The sequence below is a fragment of the Ylistrum balloti genome, unplaced genomic scaffold, assembly GCF_031769215.1.
Source record: "Ylistrum balloti isolate Yb309-2 unplaced genomic scaffold, AGI_CSIRO_Ybal_v1 Utg370196, whole genome shotgun sequence".
In the NCBI taxonomy this organism is placed as follows: Eukaryota; Metazoa; Mollusca; class Bivalvia; order Pectinida; family Pectinidae; genus Ylistrum; species Ylistrum balloti.
The window spans coordinates 1,884,584-1,907,256 of record NW_026782173.1 but is presented as its reverse complement, the minus strand read 5'-3'; the positions used below and the strand labels follow the sequence as shown (position 1 = coordinate 1,907,256).

Here is a 22,673-nt window from a genome sequence, read left to right as displayed (position 1 = left end):
TTGCCACGTTGTATTTTGGGTACGAGAAGTGTGAACATAAAGTATATGATATTGTCTTGTGTATTATAAGACGATAGAGGTATCAATTATTTTCAAACCATTATACTGGTGTAGTTGTATCAGAGAAGTCCTGTTGAAACTTTTTTTTTTTAATTATTTCAAATTAATTTAATGCGTCTTTTTAAACGTCTTATCCATTAAAAATTACAAACGAAATGAAAATATAAGCTTTATCTTTCACCTAAATTCATCATACGAAAAACCGAGCACCAATTTGAAGACATTCTGATATATAATGGAAAAAGAGTTTTTTTTTTCAAATATGATTTTATGCGAAACGAATATACCAAAAATGTTTAAAAAAACGTACAAAAAAAAAACAACACGAAAATACAAAGCATATTGAAGCTAACATGTATAGTATCGGTAACAAAATTGGAGGTGTACCAACAATCTTTGTTAAAACTCATAAATGAATTTGAGTTATGCTAAAGGAATCTATAATTAAGATTCTTGAATGAAAAATGATATAAAAACGATTTGTCAGAGAGGTAAAAACAGTCAAAGTAACGACCAAGGTTTATACACAAATAACACTAAAATAGAACTGGAGCATCAACATCGTAAACAGCGATAGCTTCCACAGGTCGGTTTTCGGCAACTTCCACTAAATTTCAACAAGGCTGTGCACATCGCGCCATATATTTTTTTTCTATAAAAATTCTTTTACATGTCAAATTGAAACGGCATTAATTCTGAAGAAAAAAAAGAATTCCAAAAAAGTAGAACATGGACTGCATCTTATCAATATAAAAATTTCTATCTGATTACCGTCCAAAATCTCCATTTAAACGAACCAATTAGCAGCTTAAATTTTGTTTACTAAATATCTCATTAAATAAATCACATATATTGCAGCATAACTTTTACACATCAGTTTACATAGCAACTTATTGATTAAAATATACTGCCGCATTCAGAGATTTCAATTATAATCTACACGCGTAACCTAATTGCCTTGTTATAACATGTACAAACTTATCTGTTTGTCTGCCAGTTATACTAACACAGTTTGCACATCTCTTAATTCAGCCTTACTTACAGCAGACAATAAACATACAGGAAATATAAAAATAGCACATCACCAACATTGTATAAAATGGTAGCCAAGCGTTTCTATAAGTAAAAAACGGTACATCATTTATATCTACAAACATAACCGACTTATCACCGAAATCGGTTCATAAAGACAATTCTATACAGCAATTCCATTAGCATGATCTAAATAGGATTTCATATCCTCGACTAAAAAATCTACCACAGGTAGGTAAATAACTGCTGCCAACTTAATCTTTATTTACATCTATTTAAACATTGACGTTTGATGTCGAGTGTGAATTTATCCTTTGCGTAATGAAGACCTCTATATTGGATATGTGTTAAATTCAAAAGGTGTCATTACACCTGGCAAATGGAAGTTTGCACTACTCGGTTGTGATTAGATACTGAATTGGCCTAATGGAATGAGAGTGTATTTACCCTGATACTAACATAACACTAAATGAAATGTCCGTAACACCTACGTATGTAAGTTAATCCCCTAAACCCTATTTATCATCCGTTATTAATGAAATTGCACTCATAATTATGATAAACCCGTGTACTTCTCATTCAAAAAAATCTCCCGTTTCCTATGAAATATTCCAATTAATTATACGTGATATCGGATGTAGAATCTAAGTAGGTTAAAACAGCCGTCTACATGATGTAGGAGTATTCATGATGTTCCATCACTAATTATACATTCCTACTTGATCCGGGATAATAGACAGGTTGATGACGACGTAATATCCTGAAAACCTTTTGAAAATTTATAATATCAATACTTTGTGGCAAATAATAAAGACCCCCGTCTGTGTCTATGTGGAATGGTCTGTCTCGGCTTAAATAATATATAACGAATCCTTTTTCACCAAACGAGTATACAAAAGTTCTCTCTCTGATAATGTGGGTGTCATACTAACAAAGTGTAAGGTCTTGTGGCAGACACTCCTACTGTTCGCGAGAAGTTTTACTGTAAAGAGGTCAACCAAAGGGTCCGATGGGTTGTCTGACCTAGCGCTGACCTACAAGTCTGTGTCTGATGGTTGTCCTGTACAAGTCATTGGGAACACAAAACCATTAGTTATACACAGCATTACCAATTTGTCCACAAGCGATCATTGAATGACCTGAGTGATACATTCTTTTTTTCTGGATTTGAAGTTTCAATTTGTGATGCATTTTCTTTGGCTAATGGAAATTTCCGTTAGGAAACTTTACACGAAGGATCTATAATTGAATAATGTTTTTTTATCCGTACAGTAATTAAACAGCCGGTCCTGATTCTCAATGCATGTTACACGATTCCAACTCTGTCCCAATCCTTTCGCGCCGTATTAAAAGACAAGAAAAATATACTGATGAAATTTTAGTTAAAACCTCTTCTAGGAGTCATTAACCAACTCAATTAATAGATGGTTCTTCCGGAAGTCTTGAGGAAAAAATGGAGCGAACGATTTTTTTTTTCTTTATCTTCCTTTCCGTAATTGAAATGTTCATTTTGAGATTCTCCGAGATGGTGGGAGTCTAGTATAGAACGTCCAGTAGTATTCATGGCAGCGTGAGTATGTATATCTCAATGAGATAAAATCTTATTGTACGAAACATCGGTGTTCTTTTGAGAATAGTGTTTTCAATAATATGAACACAGAAGTGTTAACATAAATCAACATTACATACGATAGGATCAAATACTAATTCAATTGAAAAATTAACCAATATTACAAAATTAAGGAGATTTAAGAACACGCCATTGTCTCATTTAAAAGAATATCCTAAGCCTTGTGGAACCTAGGAAGTGTATACAAGACATCCATGCCCCCGCTCCTATAAAAACAAAACTTGAACAAGCTTTTTATTGCAGTAGTTGTCAAATGTGGCCTGTTAATCTTTAACCCAGACAGATGAAAATATGATCAGGTGTAGATATTGACATTACTGTATGTTACACTATGGTGTTGATATGAACACAATCTCTTGGGAGTTAACAACCTTGCATGGATATTGTCTAGTATAAGGGTAAAAAAAAACCTGTTTCTGGCATCATGTAGATATGAATTGTATTCATTGTACAACAATTGCGAAACAAGTTATTGCAACTGATACTAATCACTCGCGCGATGGGACCCGCTGTGGGAGGAATGCGGAGTACCTAGGGAAAACCCACATTGTCGGACAAGTGTCCTCATACCTTACCATGTTCGTTCAGGAAATCGAACCCCGATCAGCTAAGTGTCTTACCACTGCTGCACCCGACCACCTAAATGTATTTTATAGGACAGTTACTGAGATATTCAATATTTCTGAAGGTGGTTTTAGAAGTTACGACTTCCAACGACTTTTATAGCATGCACATCTATCAACAAGATAGTACATAACATCGTCTTTGCCAATGACATCTTCACTGTTTGTACCGCTTCTACAACTGAAAACTCCTCAACTCATTTTTGTTAAAAATGAGCCATTTCACGTCAGATTAGCAATATGGTCTTGTCATTACTGCTTGATAAAACCTCAAACGTGTATTCCAGCCTGTTCTAGTCATCTTTGTAGTTATGTGTAAAGCTTCTGCAAGACGTAATATAAAAAAAAAAAAACAGTAAAAAAAAAGTCCGGAATTGTCATGACCCGATTTAGTGGGGGAGAGTGTCTGCTTTACCATCTTGTTCTTAACGTGTTTTTAGAGCGGGATCCCTAATTAAGTACTTATTTAATTTGGTGTGGCCCTAGTGTTATCTAGGCTATATTTCATCTTTACGTCAGTGGATATCATCAGACTTTTAATGTAACTCATGTTTTGTTTTCATAATCCATCATTTCATCCATCAATAAATGTTCAGAAATGGAATAAAAATCAATAAAACTACAGAACAAGGAAATAAGTCAGAGTGAGGAAGGATCTTAATAAGTCAGATGAAGGAAGGATATCAATAAGTCAGAGTGAGGAAGGATATCAATAAGTCAGAGTAAGGAAGGATATCAATAAGTCAGAATAAGGAAGGATATCAATAAGTCAGAGTAAGGAAGGATATCAATATGTCAGAGTGAGGAAGGATATCAATAAGTCAGAGTGAGGAAGGATATCAATAAGTCAGAATCAGGAAGGATATCAATAAGTCAGAATAAGGAAGGATATCAGTAAGTCAGAGTGAGGAAGGATATCAATAAGTCAGAGTGAGGAAGAAAATCCAAACGTATTGAAATTAAGATGATGAAATATTACATCCACTAAGGTAAAGTCGGGCAGATGGAGATGAGACATACGGTACTTTACTACGTTTTATAAAAGACGTCAATTTGAAATGTTTCAGATTAATATGTATGATAAAGAGACACTATAAGATACTGGGTATTATACGCGCAAGCTGTAGAGTACTTACCAGGTTTTAAGATTTAAAGATTTAAATATGTTTGTTGATATAAAAACCAATAACAATATGTTATTTTGTTAATAAAGTTTATACATTTCCGTTATTTGAATTGAACTGGAAACACGCCCAATCAAAATTCTAGTGTTTAAAATTCGCCATACCTGACGAAAACTGGAGTTCGTTAAACACGCCCAACCAAAATTTAGTGTTTAAAATTCGCCATACCTGACGAAAACTGGAGTTCGTTAAACACGCCCAATCAAAATTCTAGTGTTTAAAATTCGCCATACCTGACGAAAACTGGAGTTCGTTAAACACGCCCAACCAAAATTTAGTGTTTAAAATTCGCCATACCTGACGAAAACTGGAGTTCGTTAAACACGCCCAATCAAAATTCTAGTGTTTAAAATTCGCCATACCTGACGAAAACTGGAGTTCGTTAGGGAATTCATTGTCCTACACGAAACTTTCTGGAAAACTTATGTCGTTATCGTATTTTACAGATACAACGTACTCATCATTCTCGTGACATACCTGTTGCCTATGACGACACTGGCAGTGACGTATTCACGGATAGGTGTGGAGCTATGGGGAAGTCGTGCTATCGGAGAGAACACACCGGTACAGTACGAACGCATCAAGTCCAAGCGCAAGGTAAAATATCAGTCATCATCTTAATTAATCTATAACTGATTATAGTAACGATATTCATGCCGCTAATTTACACTTAACGTTAAATTTGTTTGCAAAAGCAAAAAAAATTATGACGATAACATGTCTTTTAAAGCTGCCATTCTATAATGGGTCTGTGTAATTTAATGACGCTGTAAATATGGAGAGCTGCAGAATCTGACAGTTTTTCTTCCTGCAATTGAAAATTTCAACAAAAAAAATCAAAATATGCTTGATGTCTTCATTTTAACGCTCTGACTGGTCTCTTATTATAGCTTTAGACGGGTTATAAGTCTGTCATTAGACTATTATCGTCACACAGTTGTATTCATCGTACAGTCATCTATGTTGTAAACTCAACAAAAAATTCCAAATAAAGAATTCTGCATCTAGATATATGCATCGCATTAGGTTTTGCACATGCATCCGGAAACCTTGACTGGAGTGTATTGTACCTGCCTCAGTCCAACTCTTCTTCCCTAGACTGGGTTAATTGAACCCTTTGAAGCGACGACTAGCGCAAAGACGAAAAATCACGGCTGGCAATCCAGTCTATGGAAACTTGAAAATTGTCTTCGAATTGAAAACAAAATTTTAAAAAAAATAGTAAACGCGATATGTTTATATATATATATATATATATATATACATATGTATATATATATATATATATATATGCAACAGCGATACAAATTTACTACAAACTTACCAAATATAACATCCTTTTAATACATGTAATCAAACCAGTATCAATTATTACAGATACATTTCTTTTCTATTAGGAACAAACTTCACAAGTCACATAAGATGTTATTTATCGCGTCCGTAACGTTAAGCTTGTGAGATGAAAACGATAATTTCCACGCAAGAAGAATTTACGGCAAATTGTAATGAAGAACTTATGTAGCTTTAACAGTTGTTAGACGTGTTACAAATTGATATCGTCAACTTCGTTACCAATTAAATATACGGAATGCTTACGGTTCCCTTTTACACTAAACTTAATATGTTATTTATGGTTGCCATATTCTAACATCTAGTTAGACTCGTGTTTTATATAGTACAATGTTTTATATCTCATTGCTTGTTAGGTATATTTGATATAAATTGCATCATGTGTAACCTGACGTTATCGAATAAATACCGCGCGATGTTACAGTATAAATTACATGTTTTACAATATGAGACACAAGATCATGAATAGACATTCACAAGACAATAGAATATTGTAACGTTTTACACGTCAGACGTTAGGGCAAAGAAGGTATATTTTGCACGATGTATCTGGTTGTTTTTGTTTTGAGTTATCGGCAGTGAAACCTGATTCTAGTAAGCCGTGATATCTCGGATATTACATTAAAGATTTAGATTGAAGAGGAAAGGTCACTGCCATACAGTAGTGTAAAGTTATGGTTTCATATTATATTTTACACAAACATATCAAATAGTTACCTTTAATTGTGCCAAGATTTCTTTCTCTTTTGTCTTCGTTTTACTGAATTAGTTCGTCTCATACATCGATGATGATACCGTGTAGTGAGTTATTTAATCTCTCAATCATTAAGGCTATAGTCAGAGGTGCTTATTACATGTGTTTGTACACTTTTTACAGAAATAATTTTGTTCAGACAGTAGTGTTTCGACATGATAACTTGAACATTAATTGATAAAACTGATATCATAAAAAAACTGTATTTCTTCAAGAGTTTCGCTGTAATGTTAATGAATACTGCCAAATCAGCGCCTTGGTTGTACATAATAAAACAAGCAATCTCAATTTGAGGACCAACCAGGAACTACTGGGCAATTGACTTTCAGCTCATTACATTCAAACTGTTCAACTACAAACAAAGGCTACAACAATTGAATGTAGATGACCTTAGAACTACTCTTCCGTCAGCTTGTTCTTGTTCTACCTCTTCATATAACTATGGTCCTCTACTAACTAAGGTTCCCTAATTATGACTTTGGTTCAAGAAGGCAAATAATGACTGGTAATATCAGCATTACTTTTCATGAAAGATCCTAATTTGATTCGCTTTCGGAGTAGGTTAGAGCCATTCAGTTCATCATTTCTTTATAGAACTTGAAGCTTGAAATTAAAAGTGTAAATAAAACACAAGTCCTGACATCCTGAATCCGCACTTCAAGATTTAAATGATAGGTATATTATTGTACCTGTAGATAAGGCGTCAGATAATATGTTCCTTGTCTGTAAACATTATTACAATTCATCTATACAAAAAGGGCTGAATTTGCTTGATATCGAAAGAAACCACGCCTATATATATTGTATATAATGCAATCTTTCCAAAAGAGAAATACTACTTAACCATGATTCGGTATTACAATAATTTAGATTGCCAATTAATGATAAGGATTAGGACCTTCCCCATTTATATTGGAAAACAAGAATCAATATAAACAACGATTTACTGCTATCTCGTATGACTATTCAACCAAACCTATGGCAAAACTACTAACCACTATTCTTAGCAATATCAAATCTGGGTCAAAGTCTGGTTTTTAACTCTGTGCACCACCATATCCCATTGTAAAAAGAAAGAACGCCTCGTCCTCTTGTTATGAAAGCATTTTGTCCAGGAAAGGTGAACCGAAGTACAAATAGATGGTTGTGAACTATACTGAAGAGCATTTCGTGGAAAATACGTTCAAATCAAATAAGAAATATATTGAGGACGATATCATAAAAATGATCTTCGTCGAGTTTTGTGGTAACCTATGGCAACTAACTCTGTCCCTCTGTTGGCTGTCTTTTTTTGTTTTCATACGAGATTTATTGAAAAGCCTATCACGAATGGTCACAAAAGCCTTGTTAAGTCTTTTAATTTCATCTTCAGACAAATTGATGATGTTTTTGTACTTAAATAAAAAGAGATTTATTGACTTTGTCCATCGTATATAAACCACCATAACTAGAAATCACAGATACGACAGACTCTTCTACATTAGCTGCTTATCTCAATCTTTTCCTACAACGAAGCCAACATGGGCAGCTGTCCACTAAGCTGTTTGATGAGCGTGATTCCCATTTTCCTATTGTGAATTTCCATTTCTAGATAACATCAAGCATGTATTTTCAACCTTTGGTGTTTACATTTAGCGGTTGGTTCGATATTCAAGGGTCTATTCCCATTATCACGATTTTCGTGCAAGAAGCCGTCAACTGGCGGACAAACTCTTAACATTGGGTTTCAAATGATTTAAGTTAATGAAAATTATGGGGAAATTTTAAGGTCGTCACAGTGATCTCATTCAGAAGAATTTTATTTCTTTGTACGATTGAAGCTGGACGTGTTTGACTGTTGTTTCATTTGTTGTACATCTTGTTGTCATTTGAGAACGTGACATAACTTACTTGGATTCACCAAGGTTTACATGGAAGATGTCGTCGATAAACAAAAGACGCATACTCTTCCGAGACACCTTGTCTTATCATCCTCGTATCTTTTCAGGAGTGTCTGTGTATTTTTTTCTTTTGTTCAGATCGTGACAGAGTTTGATTGAATTCGAGATTTGATTATGTTATGTTGCTATTTATTTATTTGTTTTTATTCAATCTGTTTTTTTTTTTTTTTTTTTTTTACTTAAAGGAGTGCTATAGTTCTGTAACTTATGTCAAGTTGCTGCTTTCTAATTAATATAACAGAAACAAGTTTTCAACTCGCAATTTTCTTCTAGGTAAACTAACCCGACATTCACGCTAATACATAGATGGCGGCATTGCTACACTGACCTTGATTATAAGAGACTGCGTTATATCAGCCGTATTACACCATGAACAACACAGAAAATCTAGACGTTTCAACACATTATTCCCCATCGGGAAACTAACAGGCTAATCTGTTTTAGTGAAAACTCCTGATTAAAACGTGTGTATGTCATTATTTCAGGCTGTGGCGCTGAATGGCGCTGAAAAGACAGTGATGAAGTCACACAGCAACACATTAATGGAATCACTTTCATTTCTGCTGTTAAACTTTTCGATTGAAAATGTTGGTTTGAAATATTGACTTTTGATTTGGATACAAGATTAGCATTTTGATGGCTTTTAACTTTGGTAATTATAAATTATAATTAAGTGAGCGTTATTTTAGGCTATTTGATACTTACTCACCTGAAACATTTATAAAACAATTTTTCTCTCGTTTATCTGTCAAATAAATGGTACAGTCCCCATGTAAGCGACCTCATTCACATCTGCTAAATTGTTATTAGTTATTAGATTATTTTTCACTGTTATCTGGAAAAGTCGTACATGGAACTATTTGTCTTAACGATTAAGAAATTAACTAGTAATTCGTCAATGCACTATTGGGTGTAATGAGTCACCAGCATCAGCAGTAGCGGGTCTATTTATTTTTACAGCTGTGATTTTTTAATGAACAAACGTTCTTGAGATATGGTGATGGATGTGGGATTGACGTGCACTGTGGAAGTTGTATAACGAACAGGAATACCCCGCACATTTATTTATGGATAAATACAGAAATATTGATACAAGTAAAAGTCTTATATGTTCTATGAAATTCCGTAAACGACAGCATTCTATTGATTTCTACATTTGTTCACTGTTCATTGCTGACTGCATACTCCTTGTTATATTGTAATTGTTCACTGTTCATTGCTGACTGCCTACTCCTTGTTATATTGTAATTGTTCACTGTTCCTTGCTGACTGCCTACTCCATGTTAAAATGTGATTGTTCACTGTTAGGCCCTTAGCATCACTGCTACGTGCTAGAAGGCCGAAACAAATGTATGGTGCTGTTCAATTCTACTGTGTCTTATCTAAATTCTTGTTAAAATGTGCTATTGTATTTGTACAATCTTTGATTGCTTACAGCCTACTAAATTCCTTATTTTCGTTTACTTCTGCTTACTGCCTACTTTATATCTACGTATATAAATATATCTAAATGAGTTGTTATTTGAAATGTAATTTAAATTTTGATAAAAAAAAATTTAAAGATACATCCCATATGTATATACATATTGACAGATTCGTTGTAATTGAGTCTCTAACCTTTGCTACCCATTACTTTGATAATTATTGATGATAAATACAAATACATATATTCAATTTACTGGGGGTTAATTGCAGAGATTTAGGCTTACTTTACTAAAAAATGGACACTAGACAAGTGGCCGTAGACAGTAAGCAGCAGGCGGTAAGGAGTAAACATATAGTGTATAGTAAAAACATAGCTGACAGTTCGCAGCAGGCAGTAAACACGTAACAGGAAGTACAATATGTTGTAAAAATAAGCAGCCAGTAAGCACATCTGTAGGCAACGAGAACAGTGGCAGTAATAGCCAGTAAGCAGTGATCAGTTGGATATAGCTAGCAGTAGGTACCAAGTTATAGGGAAAATGTTGTCCTGTATAGAATTGTATGCTCAGTCATTGTTAATATATAGTATCTCAACGCTCTGTGCTACATCTGTATAAAGAGTTCATTTTATCATTACTTACAACAACAGCCAATGGTCCACTCCTGTGAAATTTTGAATTACTTATCGTATTACTATAATGATTTGTTTGTAGTTGCTTTCAACATATTTGTTACTCAAAGTTTTGTTGTGATATGAATTCGCCCCCTTTTTAGATAACGTCGCAAAATTGGTTTGTACAAGTTTACGTCGTGAAAAGCCCCGCTATCTGTAAAACTCCTTGGTGTAAACATACCGTTTATAATGCAGATTTAAAAGAAAATTATTTTGACTCCGTCTTAATCTGCCTTAATCTGCCACGGAGCGCAGATGACAAACAGACAAAAATTGATATCCCATTATATTGCTTACAAAATTCTACCTCACATCTATTCGTCCACCCATACACAGTGTGTGTTTTCATGAACGTCACATAAATGACGTGCATAGATCTGATATACCTGCCTTGTAATAACCACAGATTTATTGAATATTGTTGATCATATTAAAGTTATTTTGGGGCTTTCCACTTCCTTTGATTTAATAACAATGACACCATGACAGACCCAGGACATATCATGTACTTGAGAGGTGTACAAGCAAGTGAAGAATACGACATTTACATTGATTAACATATTAAATATTTCATTAGTTATGATAATGACTTTTACTGGTGGTGAAGAGGATAAGGATGATAATCCATGACTTAACTGTTATATTTTAAAGTTGGTGAAGATGATGATAACCCATGTCTTACTGTTATATTTTAAAGTTGGTGAAGATGATAATAACCCATGACTTACCTGTTATATTTCACAGCTTGTGAAGATGATAACCCAGGACTTACCTGTTATATTTTACAGCTGGTGAAGATGTTGATAAACCATGACTTACCTGTTATATTTTACAGTTGGTGAAGATGATGATAACCCATGACTTACCTGTTATATTTTACTGGTGCGAAGATGATGGGGATTACATATGACTTACCTGTTATATTTTACTGGTGGTGAAAATAATGGTGATAATATGTCACTTATCTGTTATATTTTACAGGTGGTGAAGATGATGGTGGTTGTGGTGGTGATATTTGGGATATGCTGGGTCCCTTATCACTTGTACTTTATATTCGCGTCCTATACAGAGATTGAGCTCTATAACAATGTTCAGCAGGTCTACCTGATTATTTACTGGCTGGCTATGAGTAATTCCATGTACAATCCACTCATCTACTGCTGGATGAATGCTAAGTAAGTATTCTGGTCCAAATAGCTTCTTCATTGATATCGATATCTCCTATAACATTCACAATATTGTCTCCAAAGTGAACATAATGTAAAGGTGAGTTGACAAGTGTGTAGAGAATTAAACATTAAGAAATCATCACAAAAGAAACTGGATGTGTTGGTTCCATATTTGACATATTTTCAGTGTATGTAGTTTACCAAGTATTACCAGATATTCCACATCGTAAGCAGCTCCTCCTTGTTGGGACGTTATAATATTCCTAATAAAACATGACCTGTGTAAAAATGAAAAATAATACGTTATCTTTTTCTTATAAAAACAAACATTATAGTCTGTGTGTTGTATAAATCAATTAAACATTATCTAAAACTTTAATCTACGATAACTTGAAGGGTCAAAAGTATCATGGAATCCCATCCATTAATTGGAATGTAAATCTCAGATGGAATCTATGGTAACTATGCAAGAGAGTCAGCGAAACGAGAACGTGCTGTGTAGATTCCACTTCAGTGTGCATTAGATCTAGTTGGTCCATCATGCTCAAAAGAATTAGCAGCCTGGAATCCAAAATGAAAGCAGAACACAGGACTGTGTTCCTTGATCCTGATGTTAAATCCACACTTCACACTTTACATGATAGGTATGATGTCGTGTATATAGATAAGGCAACCAATAACATTTGTTCGATAACTAAGGAACACCTGCCTGCACTACATCCAATCTTTTCAAAGAAGAGAAAGCTGGTTAATCCTGCTTCAGTATTACAATCGTTTAGATTGTATAGTAATGATAAAGATATGTATTGGATTCCTGGCCTTCAGAACAGGTTTTATAAACATCGTTTTATTTCTAGCTCGCTTAGTTAATCAACCAATCAAAATTCCTTATATCCATTTCTAATTATAACAAAATGAGGGTTAGAGCCTTATGATGATACTGTGTTTTACTAAAGAAGATATATATTTTAGAGCACACCAAGAATTTTGACCATTCGAAAACAAAGTTTCTTCAAAAAGAACGTTTTATTTTTCTGCTACCACATCCCATTATCTTGTAATCCTTCTTGCTATCCTTTCAAAGTTCTTCCAACAGACTCTTGACATACCTATGGCGAAAACCGTGCTCCTCTTTTGGCTGACTTGTATTTTATTTTCATACGGGCTGAAGTCATCAAAGAACGTATCAAAATAGATCCTTGCAAAGTTGTTAAATTTCACTCTCAGATTTATCAATGGCATCTTCTCAAGTGATTCATTCCCCGGGTTTATAATATAAACTGACCAGATTCGTAAACAAGGGACGTGACAGTCTTTTTATTTCCATTGGATTGGTAATGTCAAAAGAATAGAAGTTTTTACAAACACAACCAGTTTACAACTCGTCACACTATTTTTTACCTTAGTGTACATAAGAGTACAGACGAAAAAGTTGGTCGATTCCGTACCATCTCGTACACTCTATTCAACTAATAATCTTCACATTGCTCATTTGTCTGATGAAGTGATGAAGGTGACAGGGACACACCAAATTCTTCAACTACAGGTTTAAACAAGTTTAGCTTTAAACCAAATTATATAATAAATTGGATTATTTAAATTTTCCGACTTTGAATTTTCGATTTCTGGATAGTAACAAACCTGTATCTCCAACTTGTGGCATCAACAGCTCACAGTTTATTAGATATCCAATGGCTTGATCCCAATAACACGATTTGCGAGTAGAATGTTTTAAACTGACTGACAAACTCACAATACAGGGTTTAGAGAGATACTGCTCAGTGAAGATTACTTAACGGTCGTCGTCTCATTGGGATTTTTTTTTTTTTTTTTTTTTTATTCTTGAACAATATCAAGTTGGATGTGCTTGATTTTCGTTAGTATGCTTGGTAATTCTGTTGCTGTTTAACATTTGAAAATATGACATTACCTACTTGGATTAACCAAGATTGCATACCGGGTGCTGATGCTTGCCTTTCAGGAACACGTGGTCATTTTCTTCTTGTATTTCTTCAGGAATTTTAGGGTAAATCTTTTTCATGAGTTTGAACTGAAATATTTTCGACATATTGGTATATCATAGAAAATACTAATGATACTAAGGCTTCCATCGAAAAAAACAACTAAACAGTAAAAACAAGTCTAAGGAAGAAATATCAATTTCAGGCACGAAACAGTTTCATCGTGACGTATTTGCTTTGATCGTTAAATCAGACACAGTTAATACTAGTCAACACATTGAGCGTGCAATGAAACGTGGCAATTATATTTGGTTGTTTAAAGATTTGCAATGTACTCACAAGCGAATAACACCTTTAAAACTATTTTCTACATCATTTCGTCTTGAAGACGCCATTTTAAATGCTACAGACATCAAACATCAAAGTCAGCATCTTTACCCGCAAGTAATATTGCGTTACAATTATATCAAAAGAATGGCATTGTGCGGGATGTATTTCTGTATTGCAACAATCATTTAGACTTGTCTTAAGGTTGCCGCAGGGAATGTAATCTTTGTCAAGCTCGAAATTAAACTCCATAAAATTAACACTTGCAACCAATTTAGAGTTATACTCGTGTTTGAGAGAATATAATGTAATTTGCAAATCAAACAATTCTGCAATTACCCAAAAACATCAAGAATTTATATTCTTTGTATTTATATTCAAAGACAGACGCAAGAATTTTCACGTACAACATTTGTTAATTCCTATAAAATTGGATAGAATTCATAACATAAAATCTTGGTTTGGAATCGGCAAATAGGTAAAAAAATGTTTCAAAGGAAAAATGTTGAGCATTGTTAAGCTGATCGAATCGCACGCAATCGTTGCTGTCAATCAGTGTTAACCAATACTTTTGTCGCCTGTAATCCCCAGTATGGCGACAGAGATGTTGGAATAGGGACGTCCGTGACAAGGCAAAAAGCCGATTTCCTTGGCTTGGAAATCGAGGGAAATTGAACTTTTACGATTATTTCCGTTCAGTAAACAAAGGTTAAAGAGTAGTGAGTGAATAACAAGTTATAACAGTCCCCTTTTGATATACATCACCGTCAGGGTTGCATACAGTTATCGGATTGTGTGCCGAGCGATTGGATTATGGTCGGCTCATGGACAATGGCAGACACAAATTGCCACTATACTGATTTAGATTATACCTCGTGATACTCACTTTGACGCTTGTAATTAAATGTCAAAAGAGACGACTGTTGAATGATGTCTCGTGTATTAGCCATATGCTGGTTATCGTGTGCCAAATACGAATTGGGCTCATAGTTAACCATACAAGTCGGCCAACGCAGACTACAACAGAAAGGAAGAGACCACGTGATATTGAAACGGTCCTATCGACCAATCAATCAGTTCCTTTTCATGGCATACATACATGTGGGTAACTGACGACAGCTTACGTCACTTACATGTAACACATGGTAGATATAGTTATTGTCAACTCATTGTCTAGGGTGATGATTACATTTGGAGGAAAATAAAGTTGACTTACCAAATTAATTTTTTTATTTTATTTACGACTATCCTTTTTATTTCCGACACAAATAAAACATTTCTGATAATATAAGTTGTAATATCATATGTTTTTAATCCACTGTTGGTATATCTGTTCGCTCACTTATACCGTGATTTGTCTGGTCGCTCACTCATGCTGTTGATTTGTCTGGTCGCTCACTCATGCTGTTGTTTTGTTTGGTCGCTCACTCATTCTCTTGATTTGTCTGGTCGCTCGCTCATTTCGTTGATTTGTCTGGTCGCTCACTCATGCTGTTGATTTTTCTGGTCGTTCACTCATTCTTTTGATTTGTCTGGTCGCTCACTCATTTCGTTGATTTGCCTATCTAATCGCTCAGTCATTCATTGCTTACATTGTCGCTTACAAGGTCACACGTTCATGATTAGTTACTCTTTATAAATGCAATTTATTCAACTAAATTGTATTTAATACTTCCGGCACTTCATATCCGGTAACAAGATATGTGATATTTCCTATCATAATTGTTTGGTTCCTCAATACTGTGAAATACGTCCAGTGTTAATTCATTCGTCCTATGATATGAAATACTTCCTGTTCAGGTTTATTATTTCACGTGTTATGCAATAATTCTAAATGTATCCCGTCATATATTACACAATACTTCCGGTGTAAGGTTATGGAGCCACACGCTTTTTCTCCCAGTCCCAGTTCCCAGTCAACATCAATGTTTAGAGGTTCCTGACAGGTCAGTTTCAAATCAGAGGTTTCTTCCTGTTGAAATAGGGAAATTGCTAAATTATTTCTTTTTCTTTCAATCATGTTGATTTTTTTCTCAGTTGCCTACAATCAGTACTTGCTCATAGTAACAATACACCCTGATAATGCATTCATATAGAGGAATCCCTACAAACCATGGACTTAGTACAGGGACAATTGGGAACACTGTTAACTTGGGTTTCAAACCTTAAGCCCTTACCATCACTGACGAGTACGAAACGGCTCTATGTTGACTTCATTATTTAGTACTATGGTATAAACTTGCATTTCTTTGTCTTTTGTACAATATTTTACTTTTTGCCGAAATACCATAAGATTTCTATTACTTTTCTTTGAGATTTAAAGCTACACCACTGCAGTTCTTCTACAGGATTGTACGGTCAGATTACTGTTGTGTATATAAGTTAATATTATTACTATGGTGACCATCGACATAAAACGATGGAATAACCTTATATTGTTGTGATTACGACCCTTATGTGCCTTTTGTTTTCTCTACATGTTGCGTCATCAGGGATTGGAATCTAGATAAAAAAAAACAACAATAAAATACCGGTTTTATGACAAATCTTAATTCAAACTCAAAATATGATACATGGTCAAAAAATGGAGACCTTCGAAAAATAATACCCGTAAAACTGCATGTTCCGAAAGGGTAAGCGTCTTTGCTCCATAGAAGTCACTCTTGATGAAAATCTTGGTCAATCAATCGCATGCTTTTACTAGATATTCGTGATAACTAGGTTTTCCGCCGAGATCATGGTAACGACAAAAACACTCTCCCGATGTCTTCATTAACCACCGTTTTCCTAAATCGTTATGGTGGAACAAGTCTGATATTATCAACGTGTAAGGATTCTTGTTTAGTTACTAAATATTTTAATCAATTCAAAAAGAGCAATACTGTTATGAGTTAATAGCAAATTTTAAGTTTTCTTTAACCCTCATTCATTCTCCGCTGCTTTTTTTATTTTTTATTTTATTTTATTGTATTTTTATGTCGCTTTTTCCAGTTTAGATATCGATTTTGAAACAATTCACGGTGGAATCTCATAAAAATCGTTGTGCATAAGACATAAATCTTCAAAAGAGTGTAGATCATTCTCAAGGAGGCGTTGTCAATGGCCGACATACAGAATATATCAGTACCTATTTAGGAATACTTTATTAGGACATATACCTAACTGCTCTCATAATTCTATCAGACTGATTCCATAGAATCATTTGGACAGAACACAGTGGAAATGGTTGGTTTTGGATTGCTACAAACAACAAAAATCTGGGCCATTAGTTGGAAAACAGCATGTGTCTATACAACCAAATTGTACGTTTCTGTTTTAAATAATATTTATCTAATGTCAGTCGAAATATTGTCCGTACTCCATTTCGTTAGAAATATTATATGTCGTTAATGCTAAACATGCTAGATATCTCGTCAGAAGGCAAAAGAAGCAATCTTGGTAAAAAAAAAAATCCTACTTTTCTCATATAAATTATTTTCTGTTTGCTTTTTTGTAGATTCCGTCAGGGTTTCATCCGGGTGTTTTGTTGTTGTCCATGTGCCCCATGTAAGCGCGCGCGAAACACGATACGTCATGGGCGAACACTGTTTCCTGCAGGACAATATACAACCACCGAAAAATATGACCGTAATGGGTCCATGATGCATACGATGACAGAGTATGTGGACGATCACAACAGTGCTGTGACGAGAAAAGACAAGAAAGGCAGGCGGGACAGTGATGATTACCTGTAAATTAGACGCTATAATATGTGGGCATCACGGAGATGCTAGACTCGGAGGAATCGCCCAGCGCTAACTGGCCTTAGTTATACCCAAACAAGGAATAACAAAAATGGTATTTTTACTTCGAGTTTGAGGTTTGCAGGGAGAAGTTAAGTACATCAGTGATTAATTGTTTTAATAAACATCTATACGTAACTGAAATAATATGTATTCATTTCATTCAAGAATATGTTCACAATGACAAGCTAGAAAGAAAGCGAGAGAACTGTGTTGGAATGTTTAGAGAACATCAGTCGGCATTACATGTCAAGAGGTAAGGTATTTGTTTTGTGACCAATACAATAGTTATGAAACTAAGTTTCTGTCGATACTGAAAATGTTAACAAGTGTTGGAATTTGAGGACTGATAAAGTGCCCGAAACAAGTACTGATCTAAACATAAGTTCTAATACAAGGTGAGAATTTTCCGGCGTCTAACATAATTTAGAACAGAACCAGTTGTAAGGACTGTAAGACGAACATACCCCGTACATTCTGTAAATGTACACGGGACAAATGTATGTGTTACATCCATACATGTCTCTATAATCTACTTTAGGTTGGATTTTGTTTTAAAAGAATACTTGAGTATTGTTACATTCTATGCTGCTTTGTCTTTTTTATAATATACATATATATCCCCGTCATACCTTTTATTTCCGAGTGTGTTTGTAAATTACTAACCACGGCTACAGCGCCGGATACCTGCTCGCTATTGACCTAGGTCTGTTATGTATCCCTTGTCATAGTGATCAACATTGCATCAGCCGATGATGGATCAGCCATGTCACAGAAAACCTTTGAAGCCGTGATAAGGTTTTGTATTTAAATAATTTCTTGTCTGCCATTGATCATAGAATCAAGTTGGAATTTAATCGAAAACAGGCATCATCATCATCATCATCATCATCATCATCATCATCGTCATCATCATCATCATTATCGTCGTCGTCGTCGTCGTCATTATTTATTTTCATTGACGTAAGCGGTACGTATCCTGCTCCGGATTCTTCCAGATACAGTATTATCTGACTCTGCGCCAGACCCTGAGATCATTGTAACACAAAGGTACGCAACTAGTTGAGGGCAAGTTGTAAGTCCAAGACTTATCTTTAAACATAATGACAGATCTCTAAGCAGTATATACATCTCAATACCTTTTAAATCATTACATCCTAATGGAGTACATGGAGGGAAAATGTACGGTGTGCAGCATCAACGATTTACATAGATTGTTATACGCATTAAAGAACATAAGGGTGTGTATAATTGTACATGAAAGTAAGTAAATGATGTAAGGAACCATACCTTCGTTCTCGGTCCATCTCTCATCCGTTAAAATTACGTTTTTATTGATAAGACATAATCATGTTTGTGTACAATCCAATCAAATTATAATTAGTGGAAACTAGCTTTCCTCAGGATAGTATGTCAAGTGTAAGTTTAAGTATATAAAATGATTGTATTATTTGTATTTGAAATCACAATGTTACGAAGGTAGCACAAAGCTATTCTATTCTGATTTAAATATGGTATATTATAAATCGTCCATTCCCTGAAATACATAGCTGACTTACGTATCGACGCTTTACATGTCTCTGTGGAAAGAACACTAGGTATGGGAGAGAAACGCTTACTTAAGCTTCTCATACCTGATTAATAATTAGATTAGATATAAATCTAAAGTAAATGACTAGATCTTGTAACATCATAATCTCTACTAACGCCTCGGTTGGGATTATGTTACAGGATCTTAGCCCTCAACTGAAATACCCCGATCTCGTTCAGTTACAGGTGATAGATTTTTCTCGCACCTACTTCTCTGAAAGTTATTCAATATTTCATTAAAGTTTGGCGTATCCCGTGGGAGCCTGAAACTACCCTTACAGCCTCTTCACTTTTAAACAACGTTTGGATAGTACCGCGTAAACAATGTAGGTCGCACATTGTTTACTTTTCAAGAGTGAGAGGCCGCATTTTCAGTTTCGTTTTAAATAGGATTAATTGAATAGAATATCATTGAAATTTCAATAACAACTCATCCTACGTTTTTGTTGAAATGCACGGGCGTAGGTGCCATTATGCATACATGAATACATGAATACATCGATGCGTAAAGAATTCCGCGAAAACACACGTAAGGGTAAGTGAGACAGATCGGGCAAGATAAAAAAATCTAGGATGGGTTATTGCGTGGGAAATACCCTGTTTGATGTCCAAGAAACAATGATGAGGTGTTATTTTTGTTTTCCTTTTTTCCTTTCTTCTCTAAACAAATGAATATTGGCCAAGGATACTATAACCGATCCATGTTCATTTGTTTTTTTTATGTTATACCAAATCTAATTAAAATCGTCCCTTTTAATTCACTTTGTTTTTATTTTTATAAGGTGTACATTTCAAAGTGAAATGAGCAATCTCATTTGAATTAGCTTTCCCTAAATGATGTACAAATACTCGTAATCACGAAATGTTCACTTTTGAAGTAGGATTATATACAAGATAAATGATGAGGTTTCAGTGTATTCCAGCAACCTTGTTATTAATATGTTTTCACTTGATATGATAAGCTTTGTAATATCTATACATTTTCATTGGAATTTGTTTGTAGAAAGGTGTACCATACATTGTACATGTGTCTACATTTCAGGTTCATTTGTTCATCAATAAGATTAATTGTGATTATATTACAGTGTCTATCTTGTATATTGTTTATTATATGAGAATAATTAATACATTTTGTTATTTTTGGACTAATATGCTATTCGTCAATTTACACTGTTCGCTTGACCCTGTAAATAAGATTGTATGTATGTGTATATACTGCTCGTCATTGTGTTATATTTATGTTTGTGTTTAAAGAAGAGTGGTCATTATTTACAATGGCGTTGATCACTAAACAATCAATAACGTATATTTTGACATGATTTCTCTCTTCCTTACCTTATATTGTATAAATGATAAGTTATTGGAATATTCTGATTTGTGTATAAAGATGTTATCGTTGCCGTTCCATATGTCATCACCGTGGTGTCAGTAATTTATGTATAAGTAAGGTTTCGCTTCTTTACTAACGATGTTTAAAAACGTTTTCATTCTTCTCTTATGACAATGTATAAGATTTACTAAGGACACCAGGTATGTATTGAGGACGAGTTCTCGTTACTGATGAGGTCAGCACCATATGTGATCGCCATTGGTTCTAAATAAGGGACGTGTTCACATCACTGAACATGTACACTGGTTGTGTTCTTATTAAATACACGGGAGGTGAAATGGTCACGTTATTAATTATGTATGCGAGACGTGTTCATGTCGTTAATTATGTATACGGGACATGTTCACGTCATCGAGTAAGTTTTTCAACGTCGTCTAGATCTAATCCATCACAAACAAAACGTCCTTGTGGTTGTTTTTAAGGATGACTTGAGGAATTCAATTCTTCCGGAAATTCCCGGATTTTAACTTGCTGACGTCAATATCTCGTCAAGTTGGAGTATAAAAGCATTTATTTGTTCCAGATTATAAAAAATTATATATGAATATTAATATAAGCATTAAACTTTTACCAGATGGTAGTTTATAGTCAATATAAATATTATTTGGATGTCGTCCGTTAGAGTCCGTTCAGGCGACATCCGATTTATCTGCCCAAAACGGGCAACATGATCATTTATCTGTCACCCAAATTGTTTTGGTATCGACAGTATATTACCAACATTCATTCATTGCTGAAGTATACGGACTTTTATTGAGGTCAATATTAATTTATACGGGTTATGTTGACGTCATTGATTACGTATACAGGACATTTTCACCATATTAAGAATGTCCGAAAATGTATACTCGTCATGTTGATATCATTGATTAGGTGTATGGAACATTACATGTCGTGTTCACGTCAATGATTATGTACACAGGATATGTTGACGTCAATGATTATGTATACGTGTCGTGTTCACGTCAATGATTATGTACACAGGATATGTTGACGTCAATGGTTATGTACACAGGACATGTTGACGTCATTGATTATAAATACGGTCCGTGTTAACGTTAGTGGCTAAGTACACAGGACATGTTGACGTCATTGATTATGTACACAGGACATGTTGACGTCAATGATTATATATACGGTCCGTGTTTACGTTAGTGGCTAAGTACACAGAACATGTTGACGTCATTGATTATATATACGGTCCGTGTTTACGTTAGTGGCTAAGTACACAGGACATGTTGACGTCATTGATTATATGTACGGTCCGTGTTTACGTTAGTGGCTAAGTACACAGGACATGTTGACGTCATTGATTATATATACGGTCCGTGTTAACGTTAGTGGCTAAGTACACAGGACATGTTGACGTCATTGATTGTGTACACAGGACATGTTGACGTCATTGATTATATATACGGGCCGTTTTTACGTTAGTGACTAAGTACACAGGACATGTTGACGTCATTGATTATATATACGGTCCGTGTTTACGTTAGTGACTAAGTACACAGGACATGTTGACGTCATTGATTATATATACGGTCCGTGTTCACGTCAATGGTTATGTACACAGGACATGTTGACGTCATTGATTATATATACGGGCCGTGTTCACGCCAATGACTACATACACAAAATGTGCTTCTCCTTTTGTCTGATGACTTTTTTCTGAAATTATTTTACCGTGTATTGTTTTAGACAGCTAAGTCATTAAATGTATATAAACAATCGTTTAATTATCACCAGACTTGCCCCTGTCCTTATTGTTCTGTATTTTGTCTTG

General features: G+C 34.6%; 1 protein-coding gene across 1 annotated transcript in view; it reads left to right on the top strand.

The window, feature by feature from the left end:
• The window catches only part of LOC132551395 (tachykinin-like peptides receptor 99D), a 90,874-nt gene extending 73,012 nt beyond the window's left edge, over positions 1-17,862 (top strand). The window contains exons 3-5 of the mRNA XM_060215536.1: positions 4,976-5,126; positions 11,653-11,846; positions 17,625-17,862. Coding sequence (XP_060071519.1) covers positions 4,976-5,126; positions 11,653-11,846; positions 17,625-17,862 — 583 coding nt within the window. The remainder of the gene's footprint in view (positions 1-4,975; positions 5,127-11,652; positions 11,847-17,624) is intronic.
• The last annotated feature ends 4,811 nt before the right edge of the window (positions 17,863-22,673 follow it).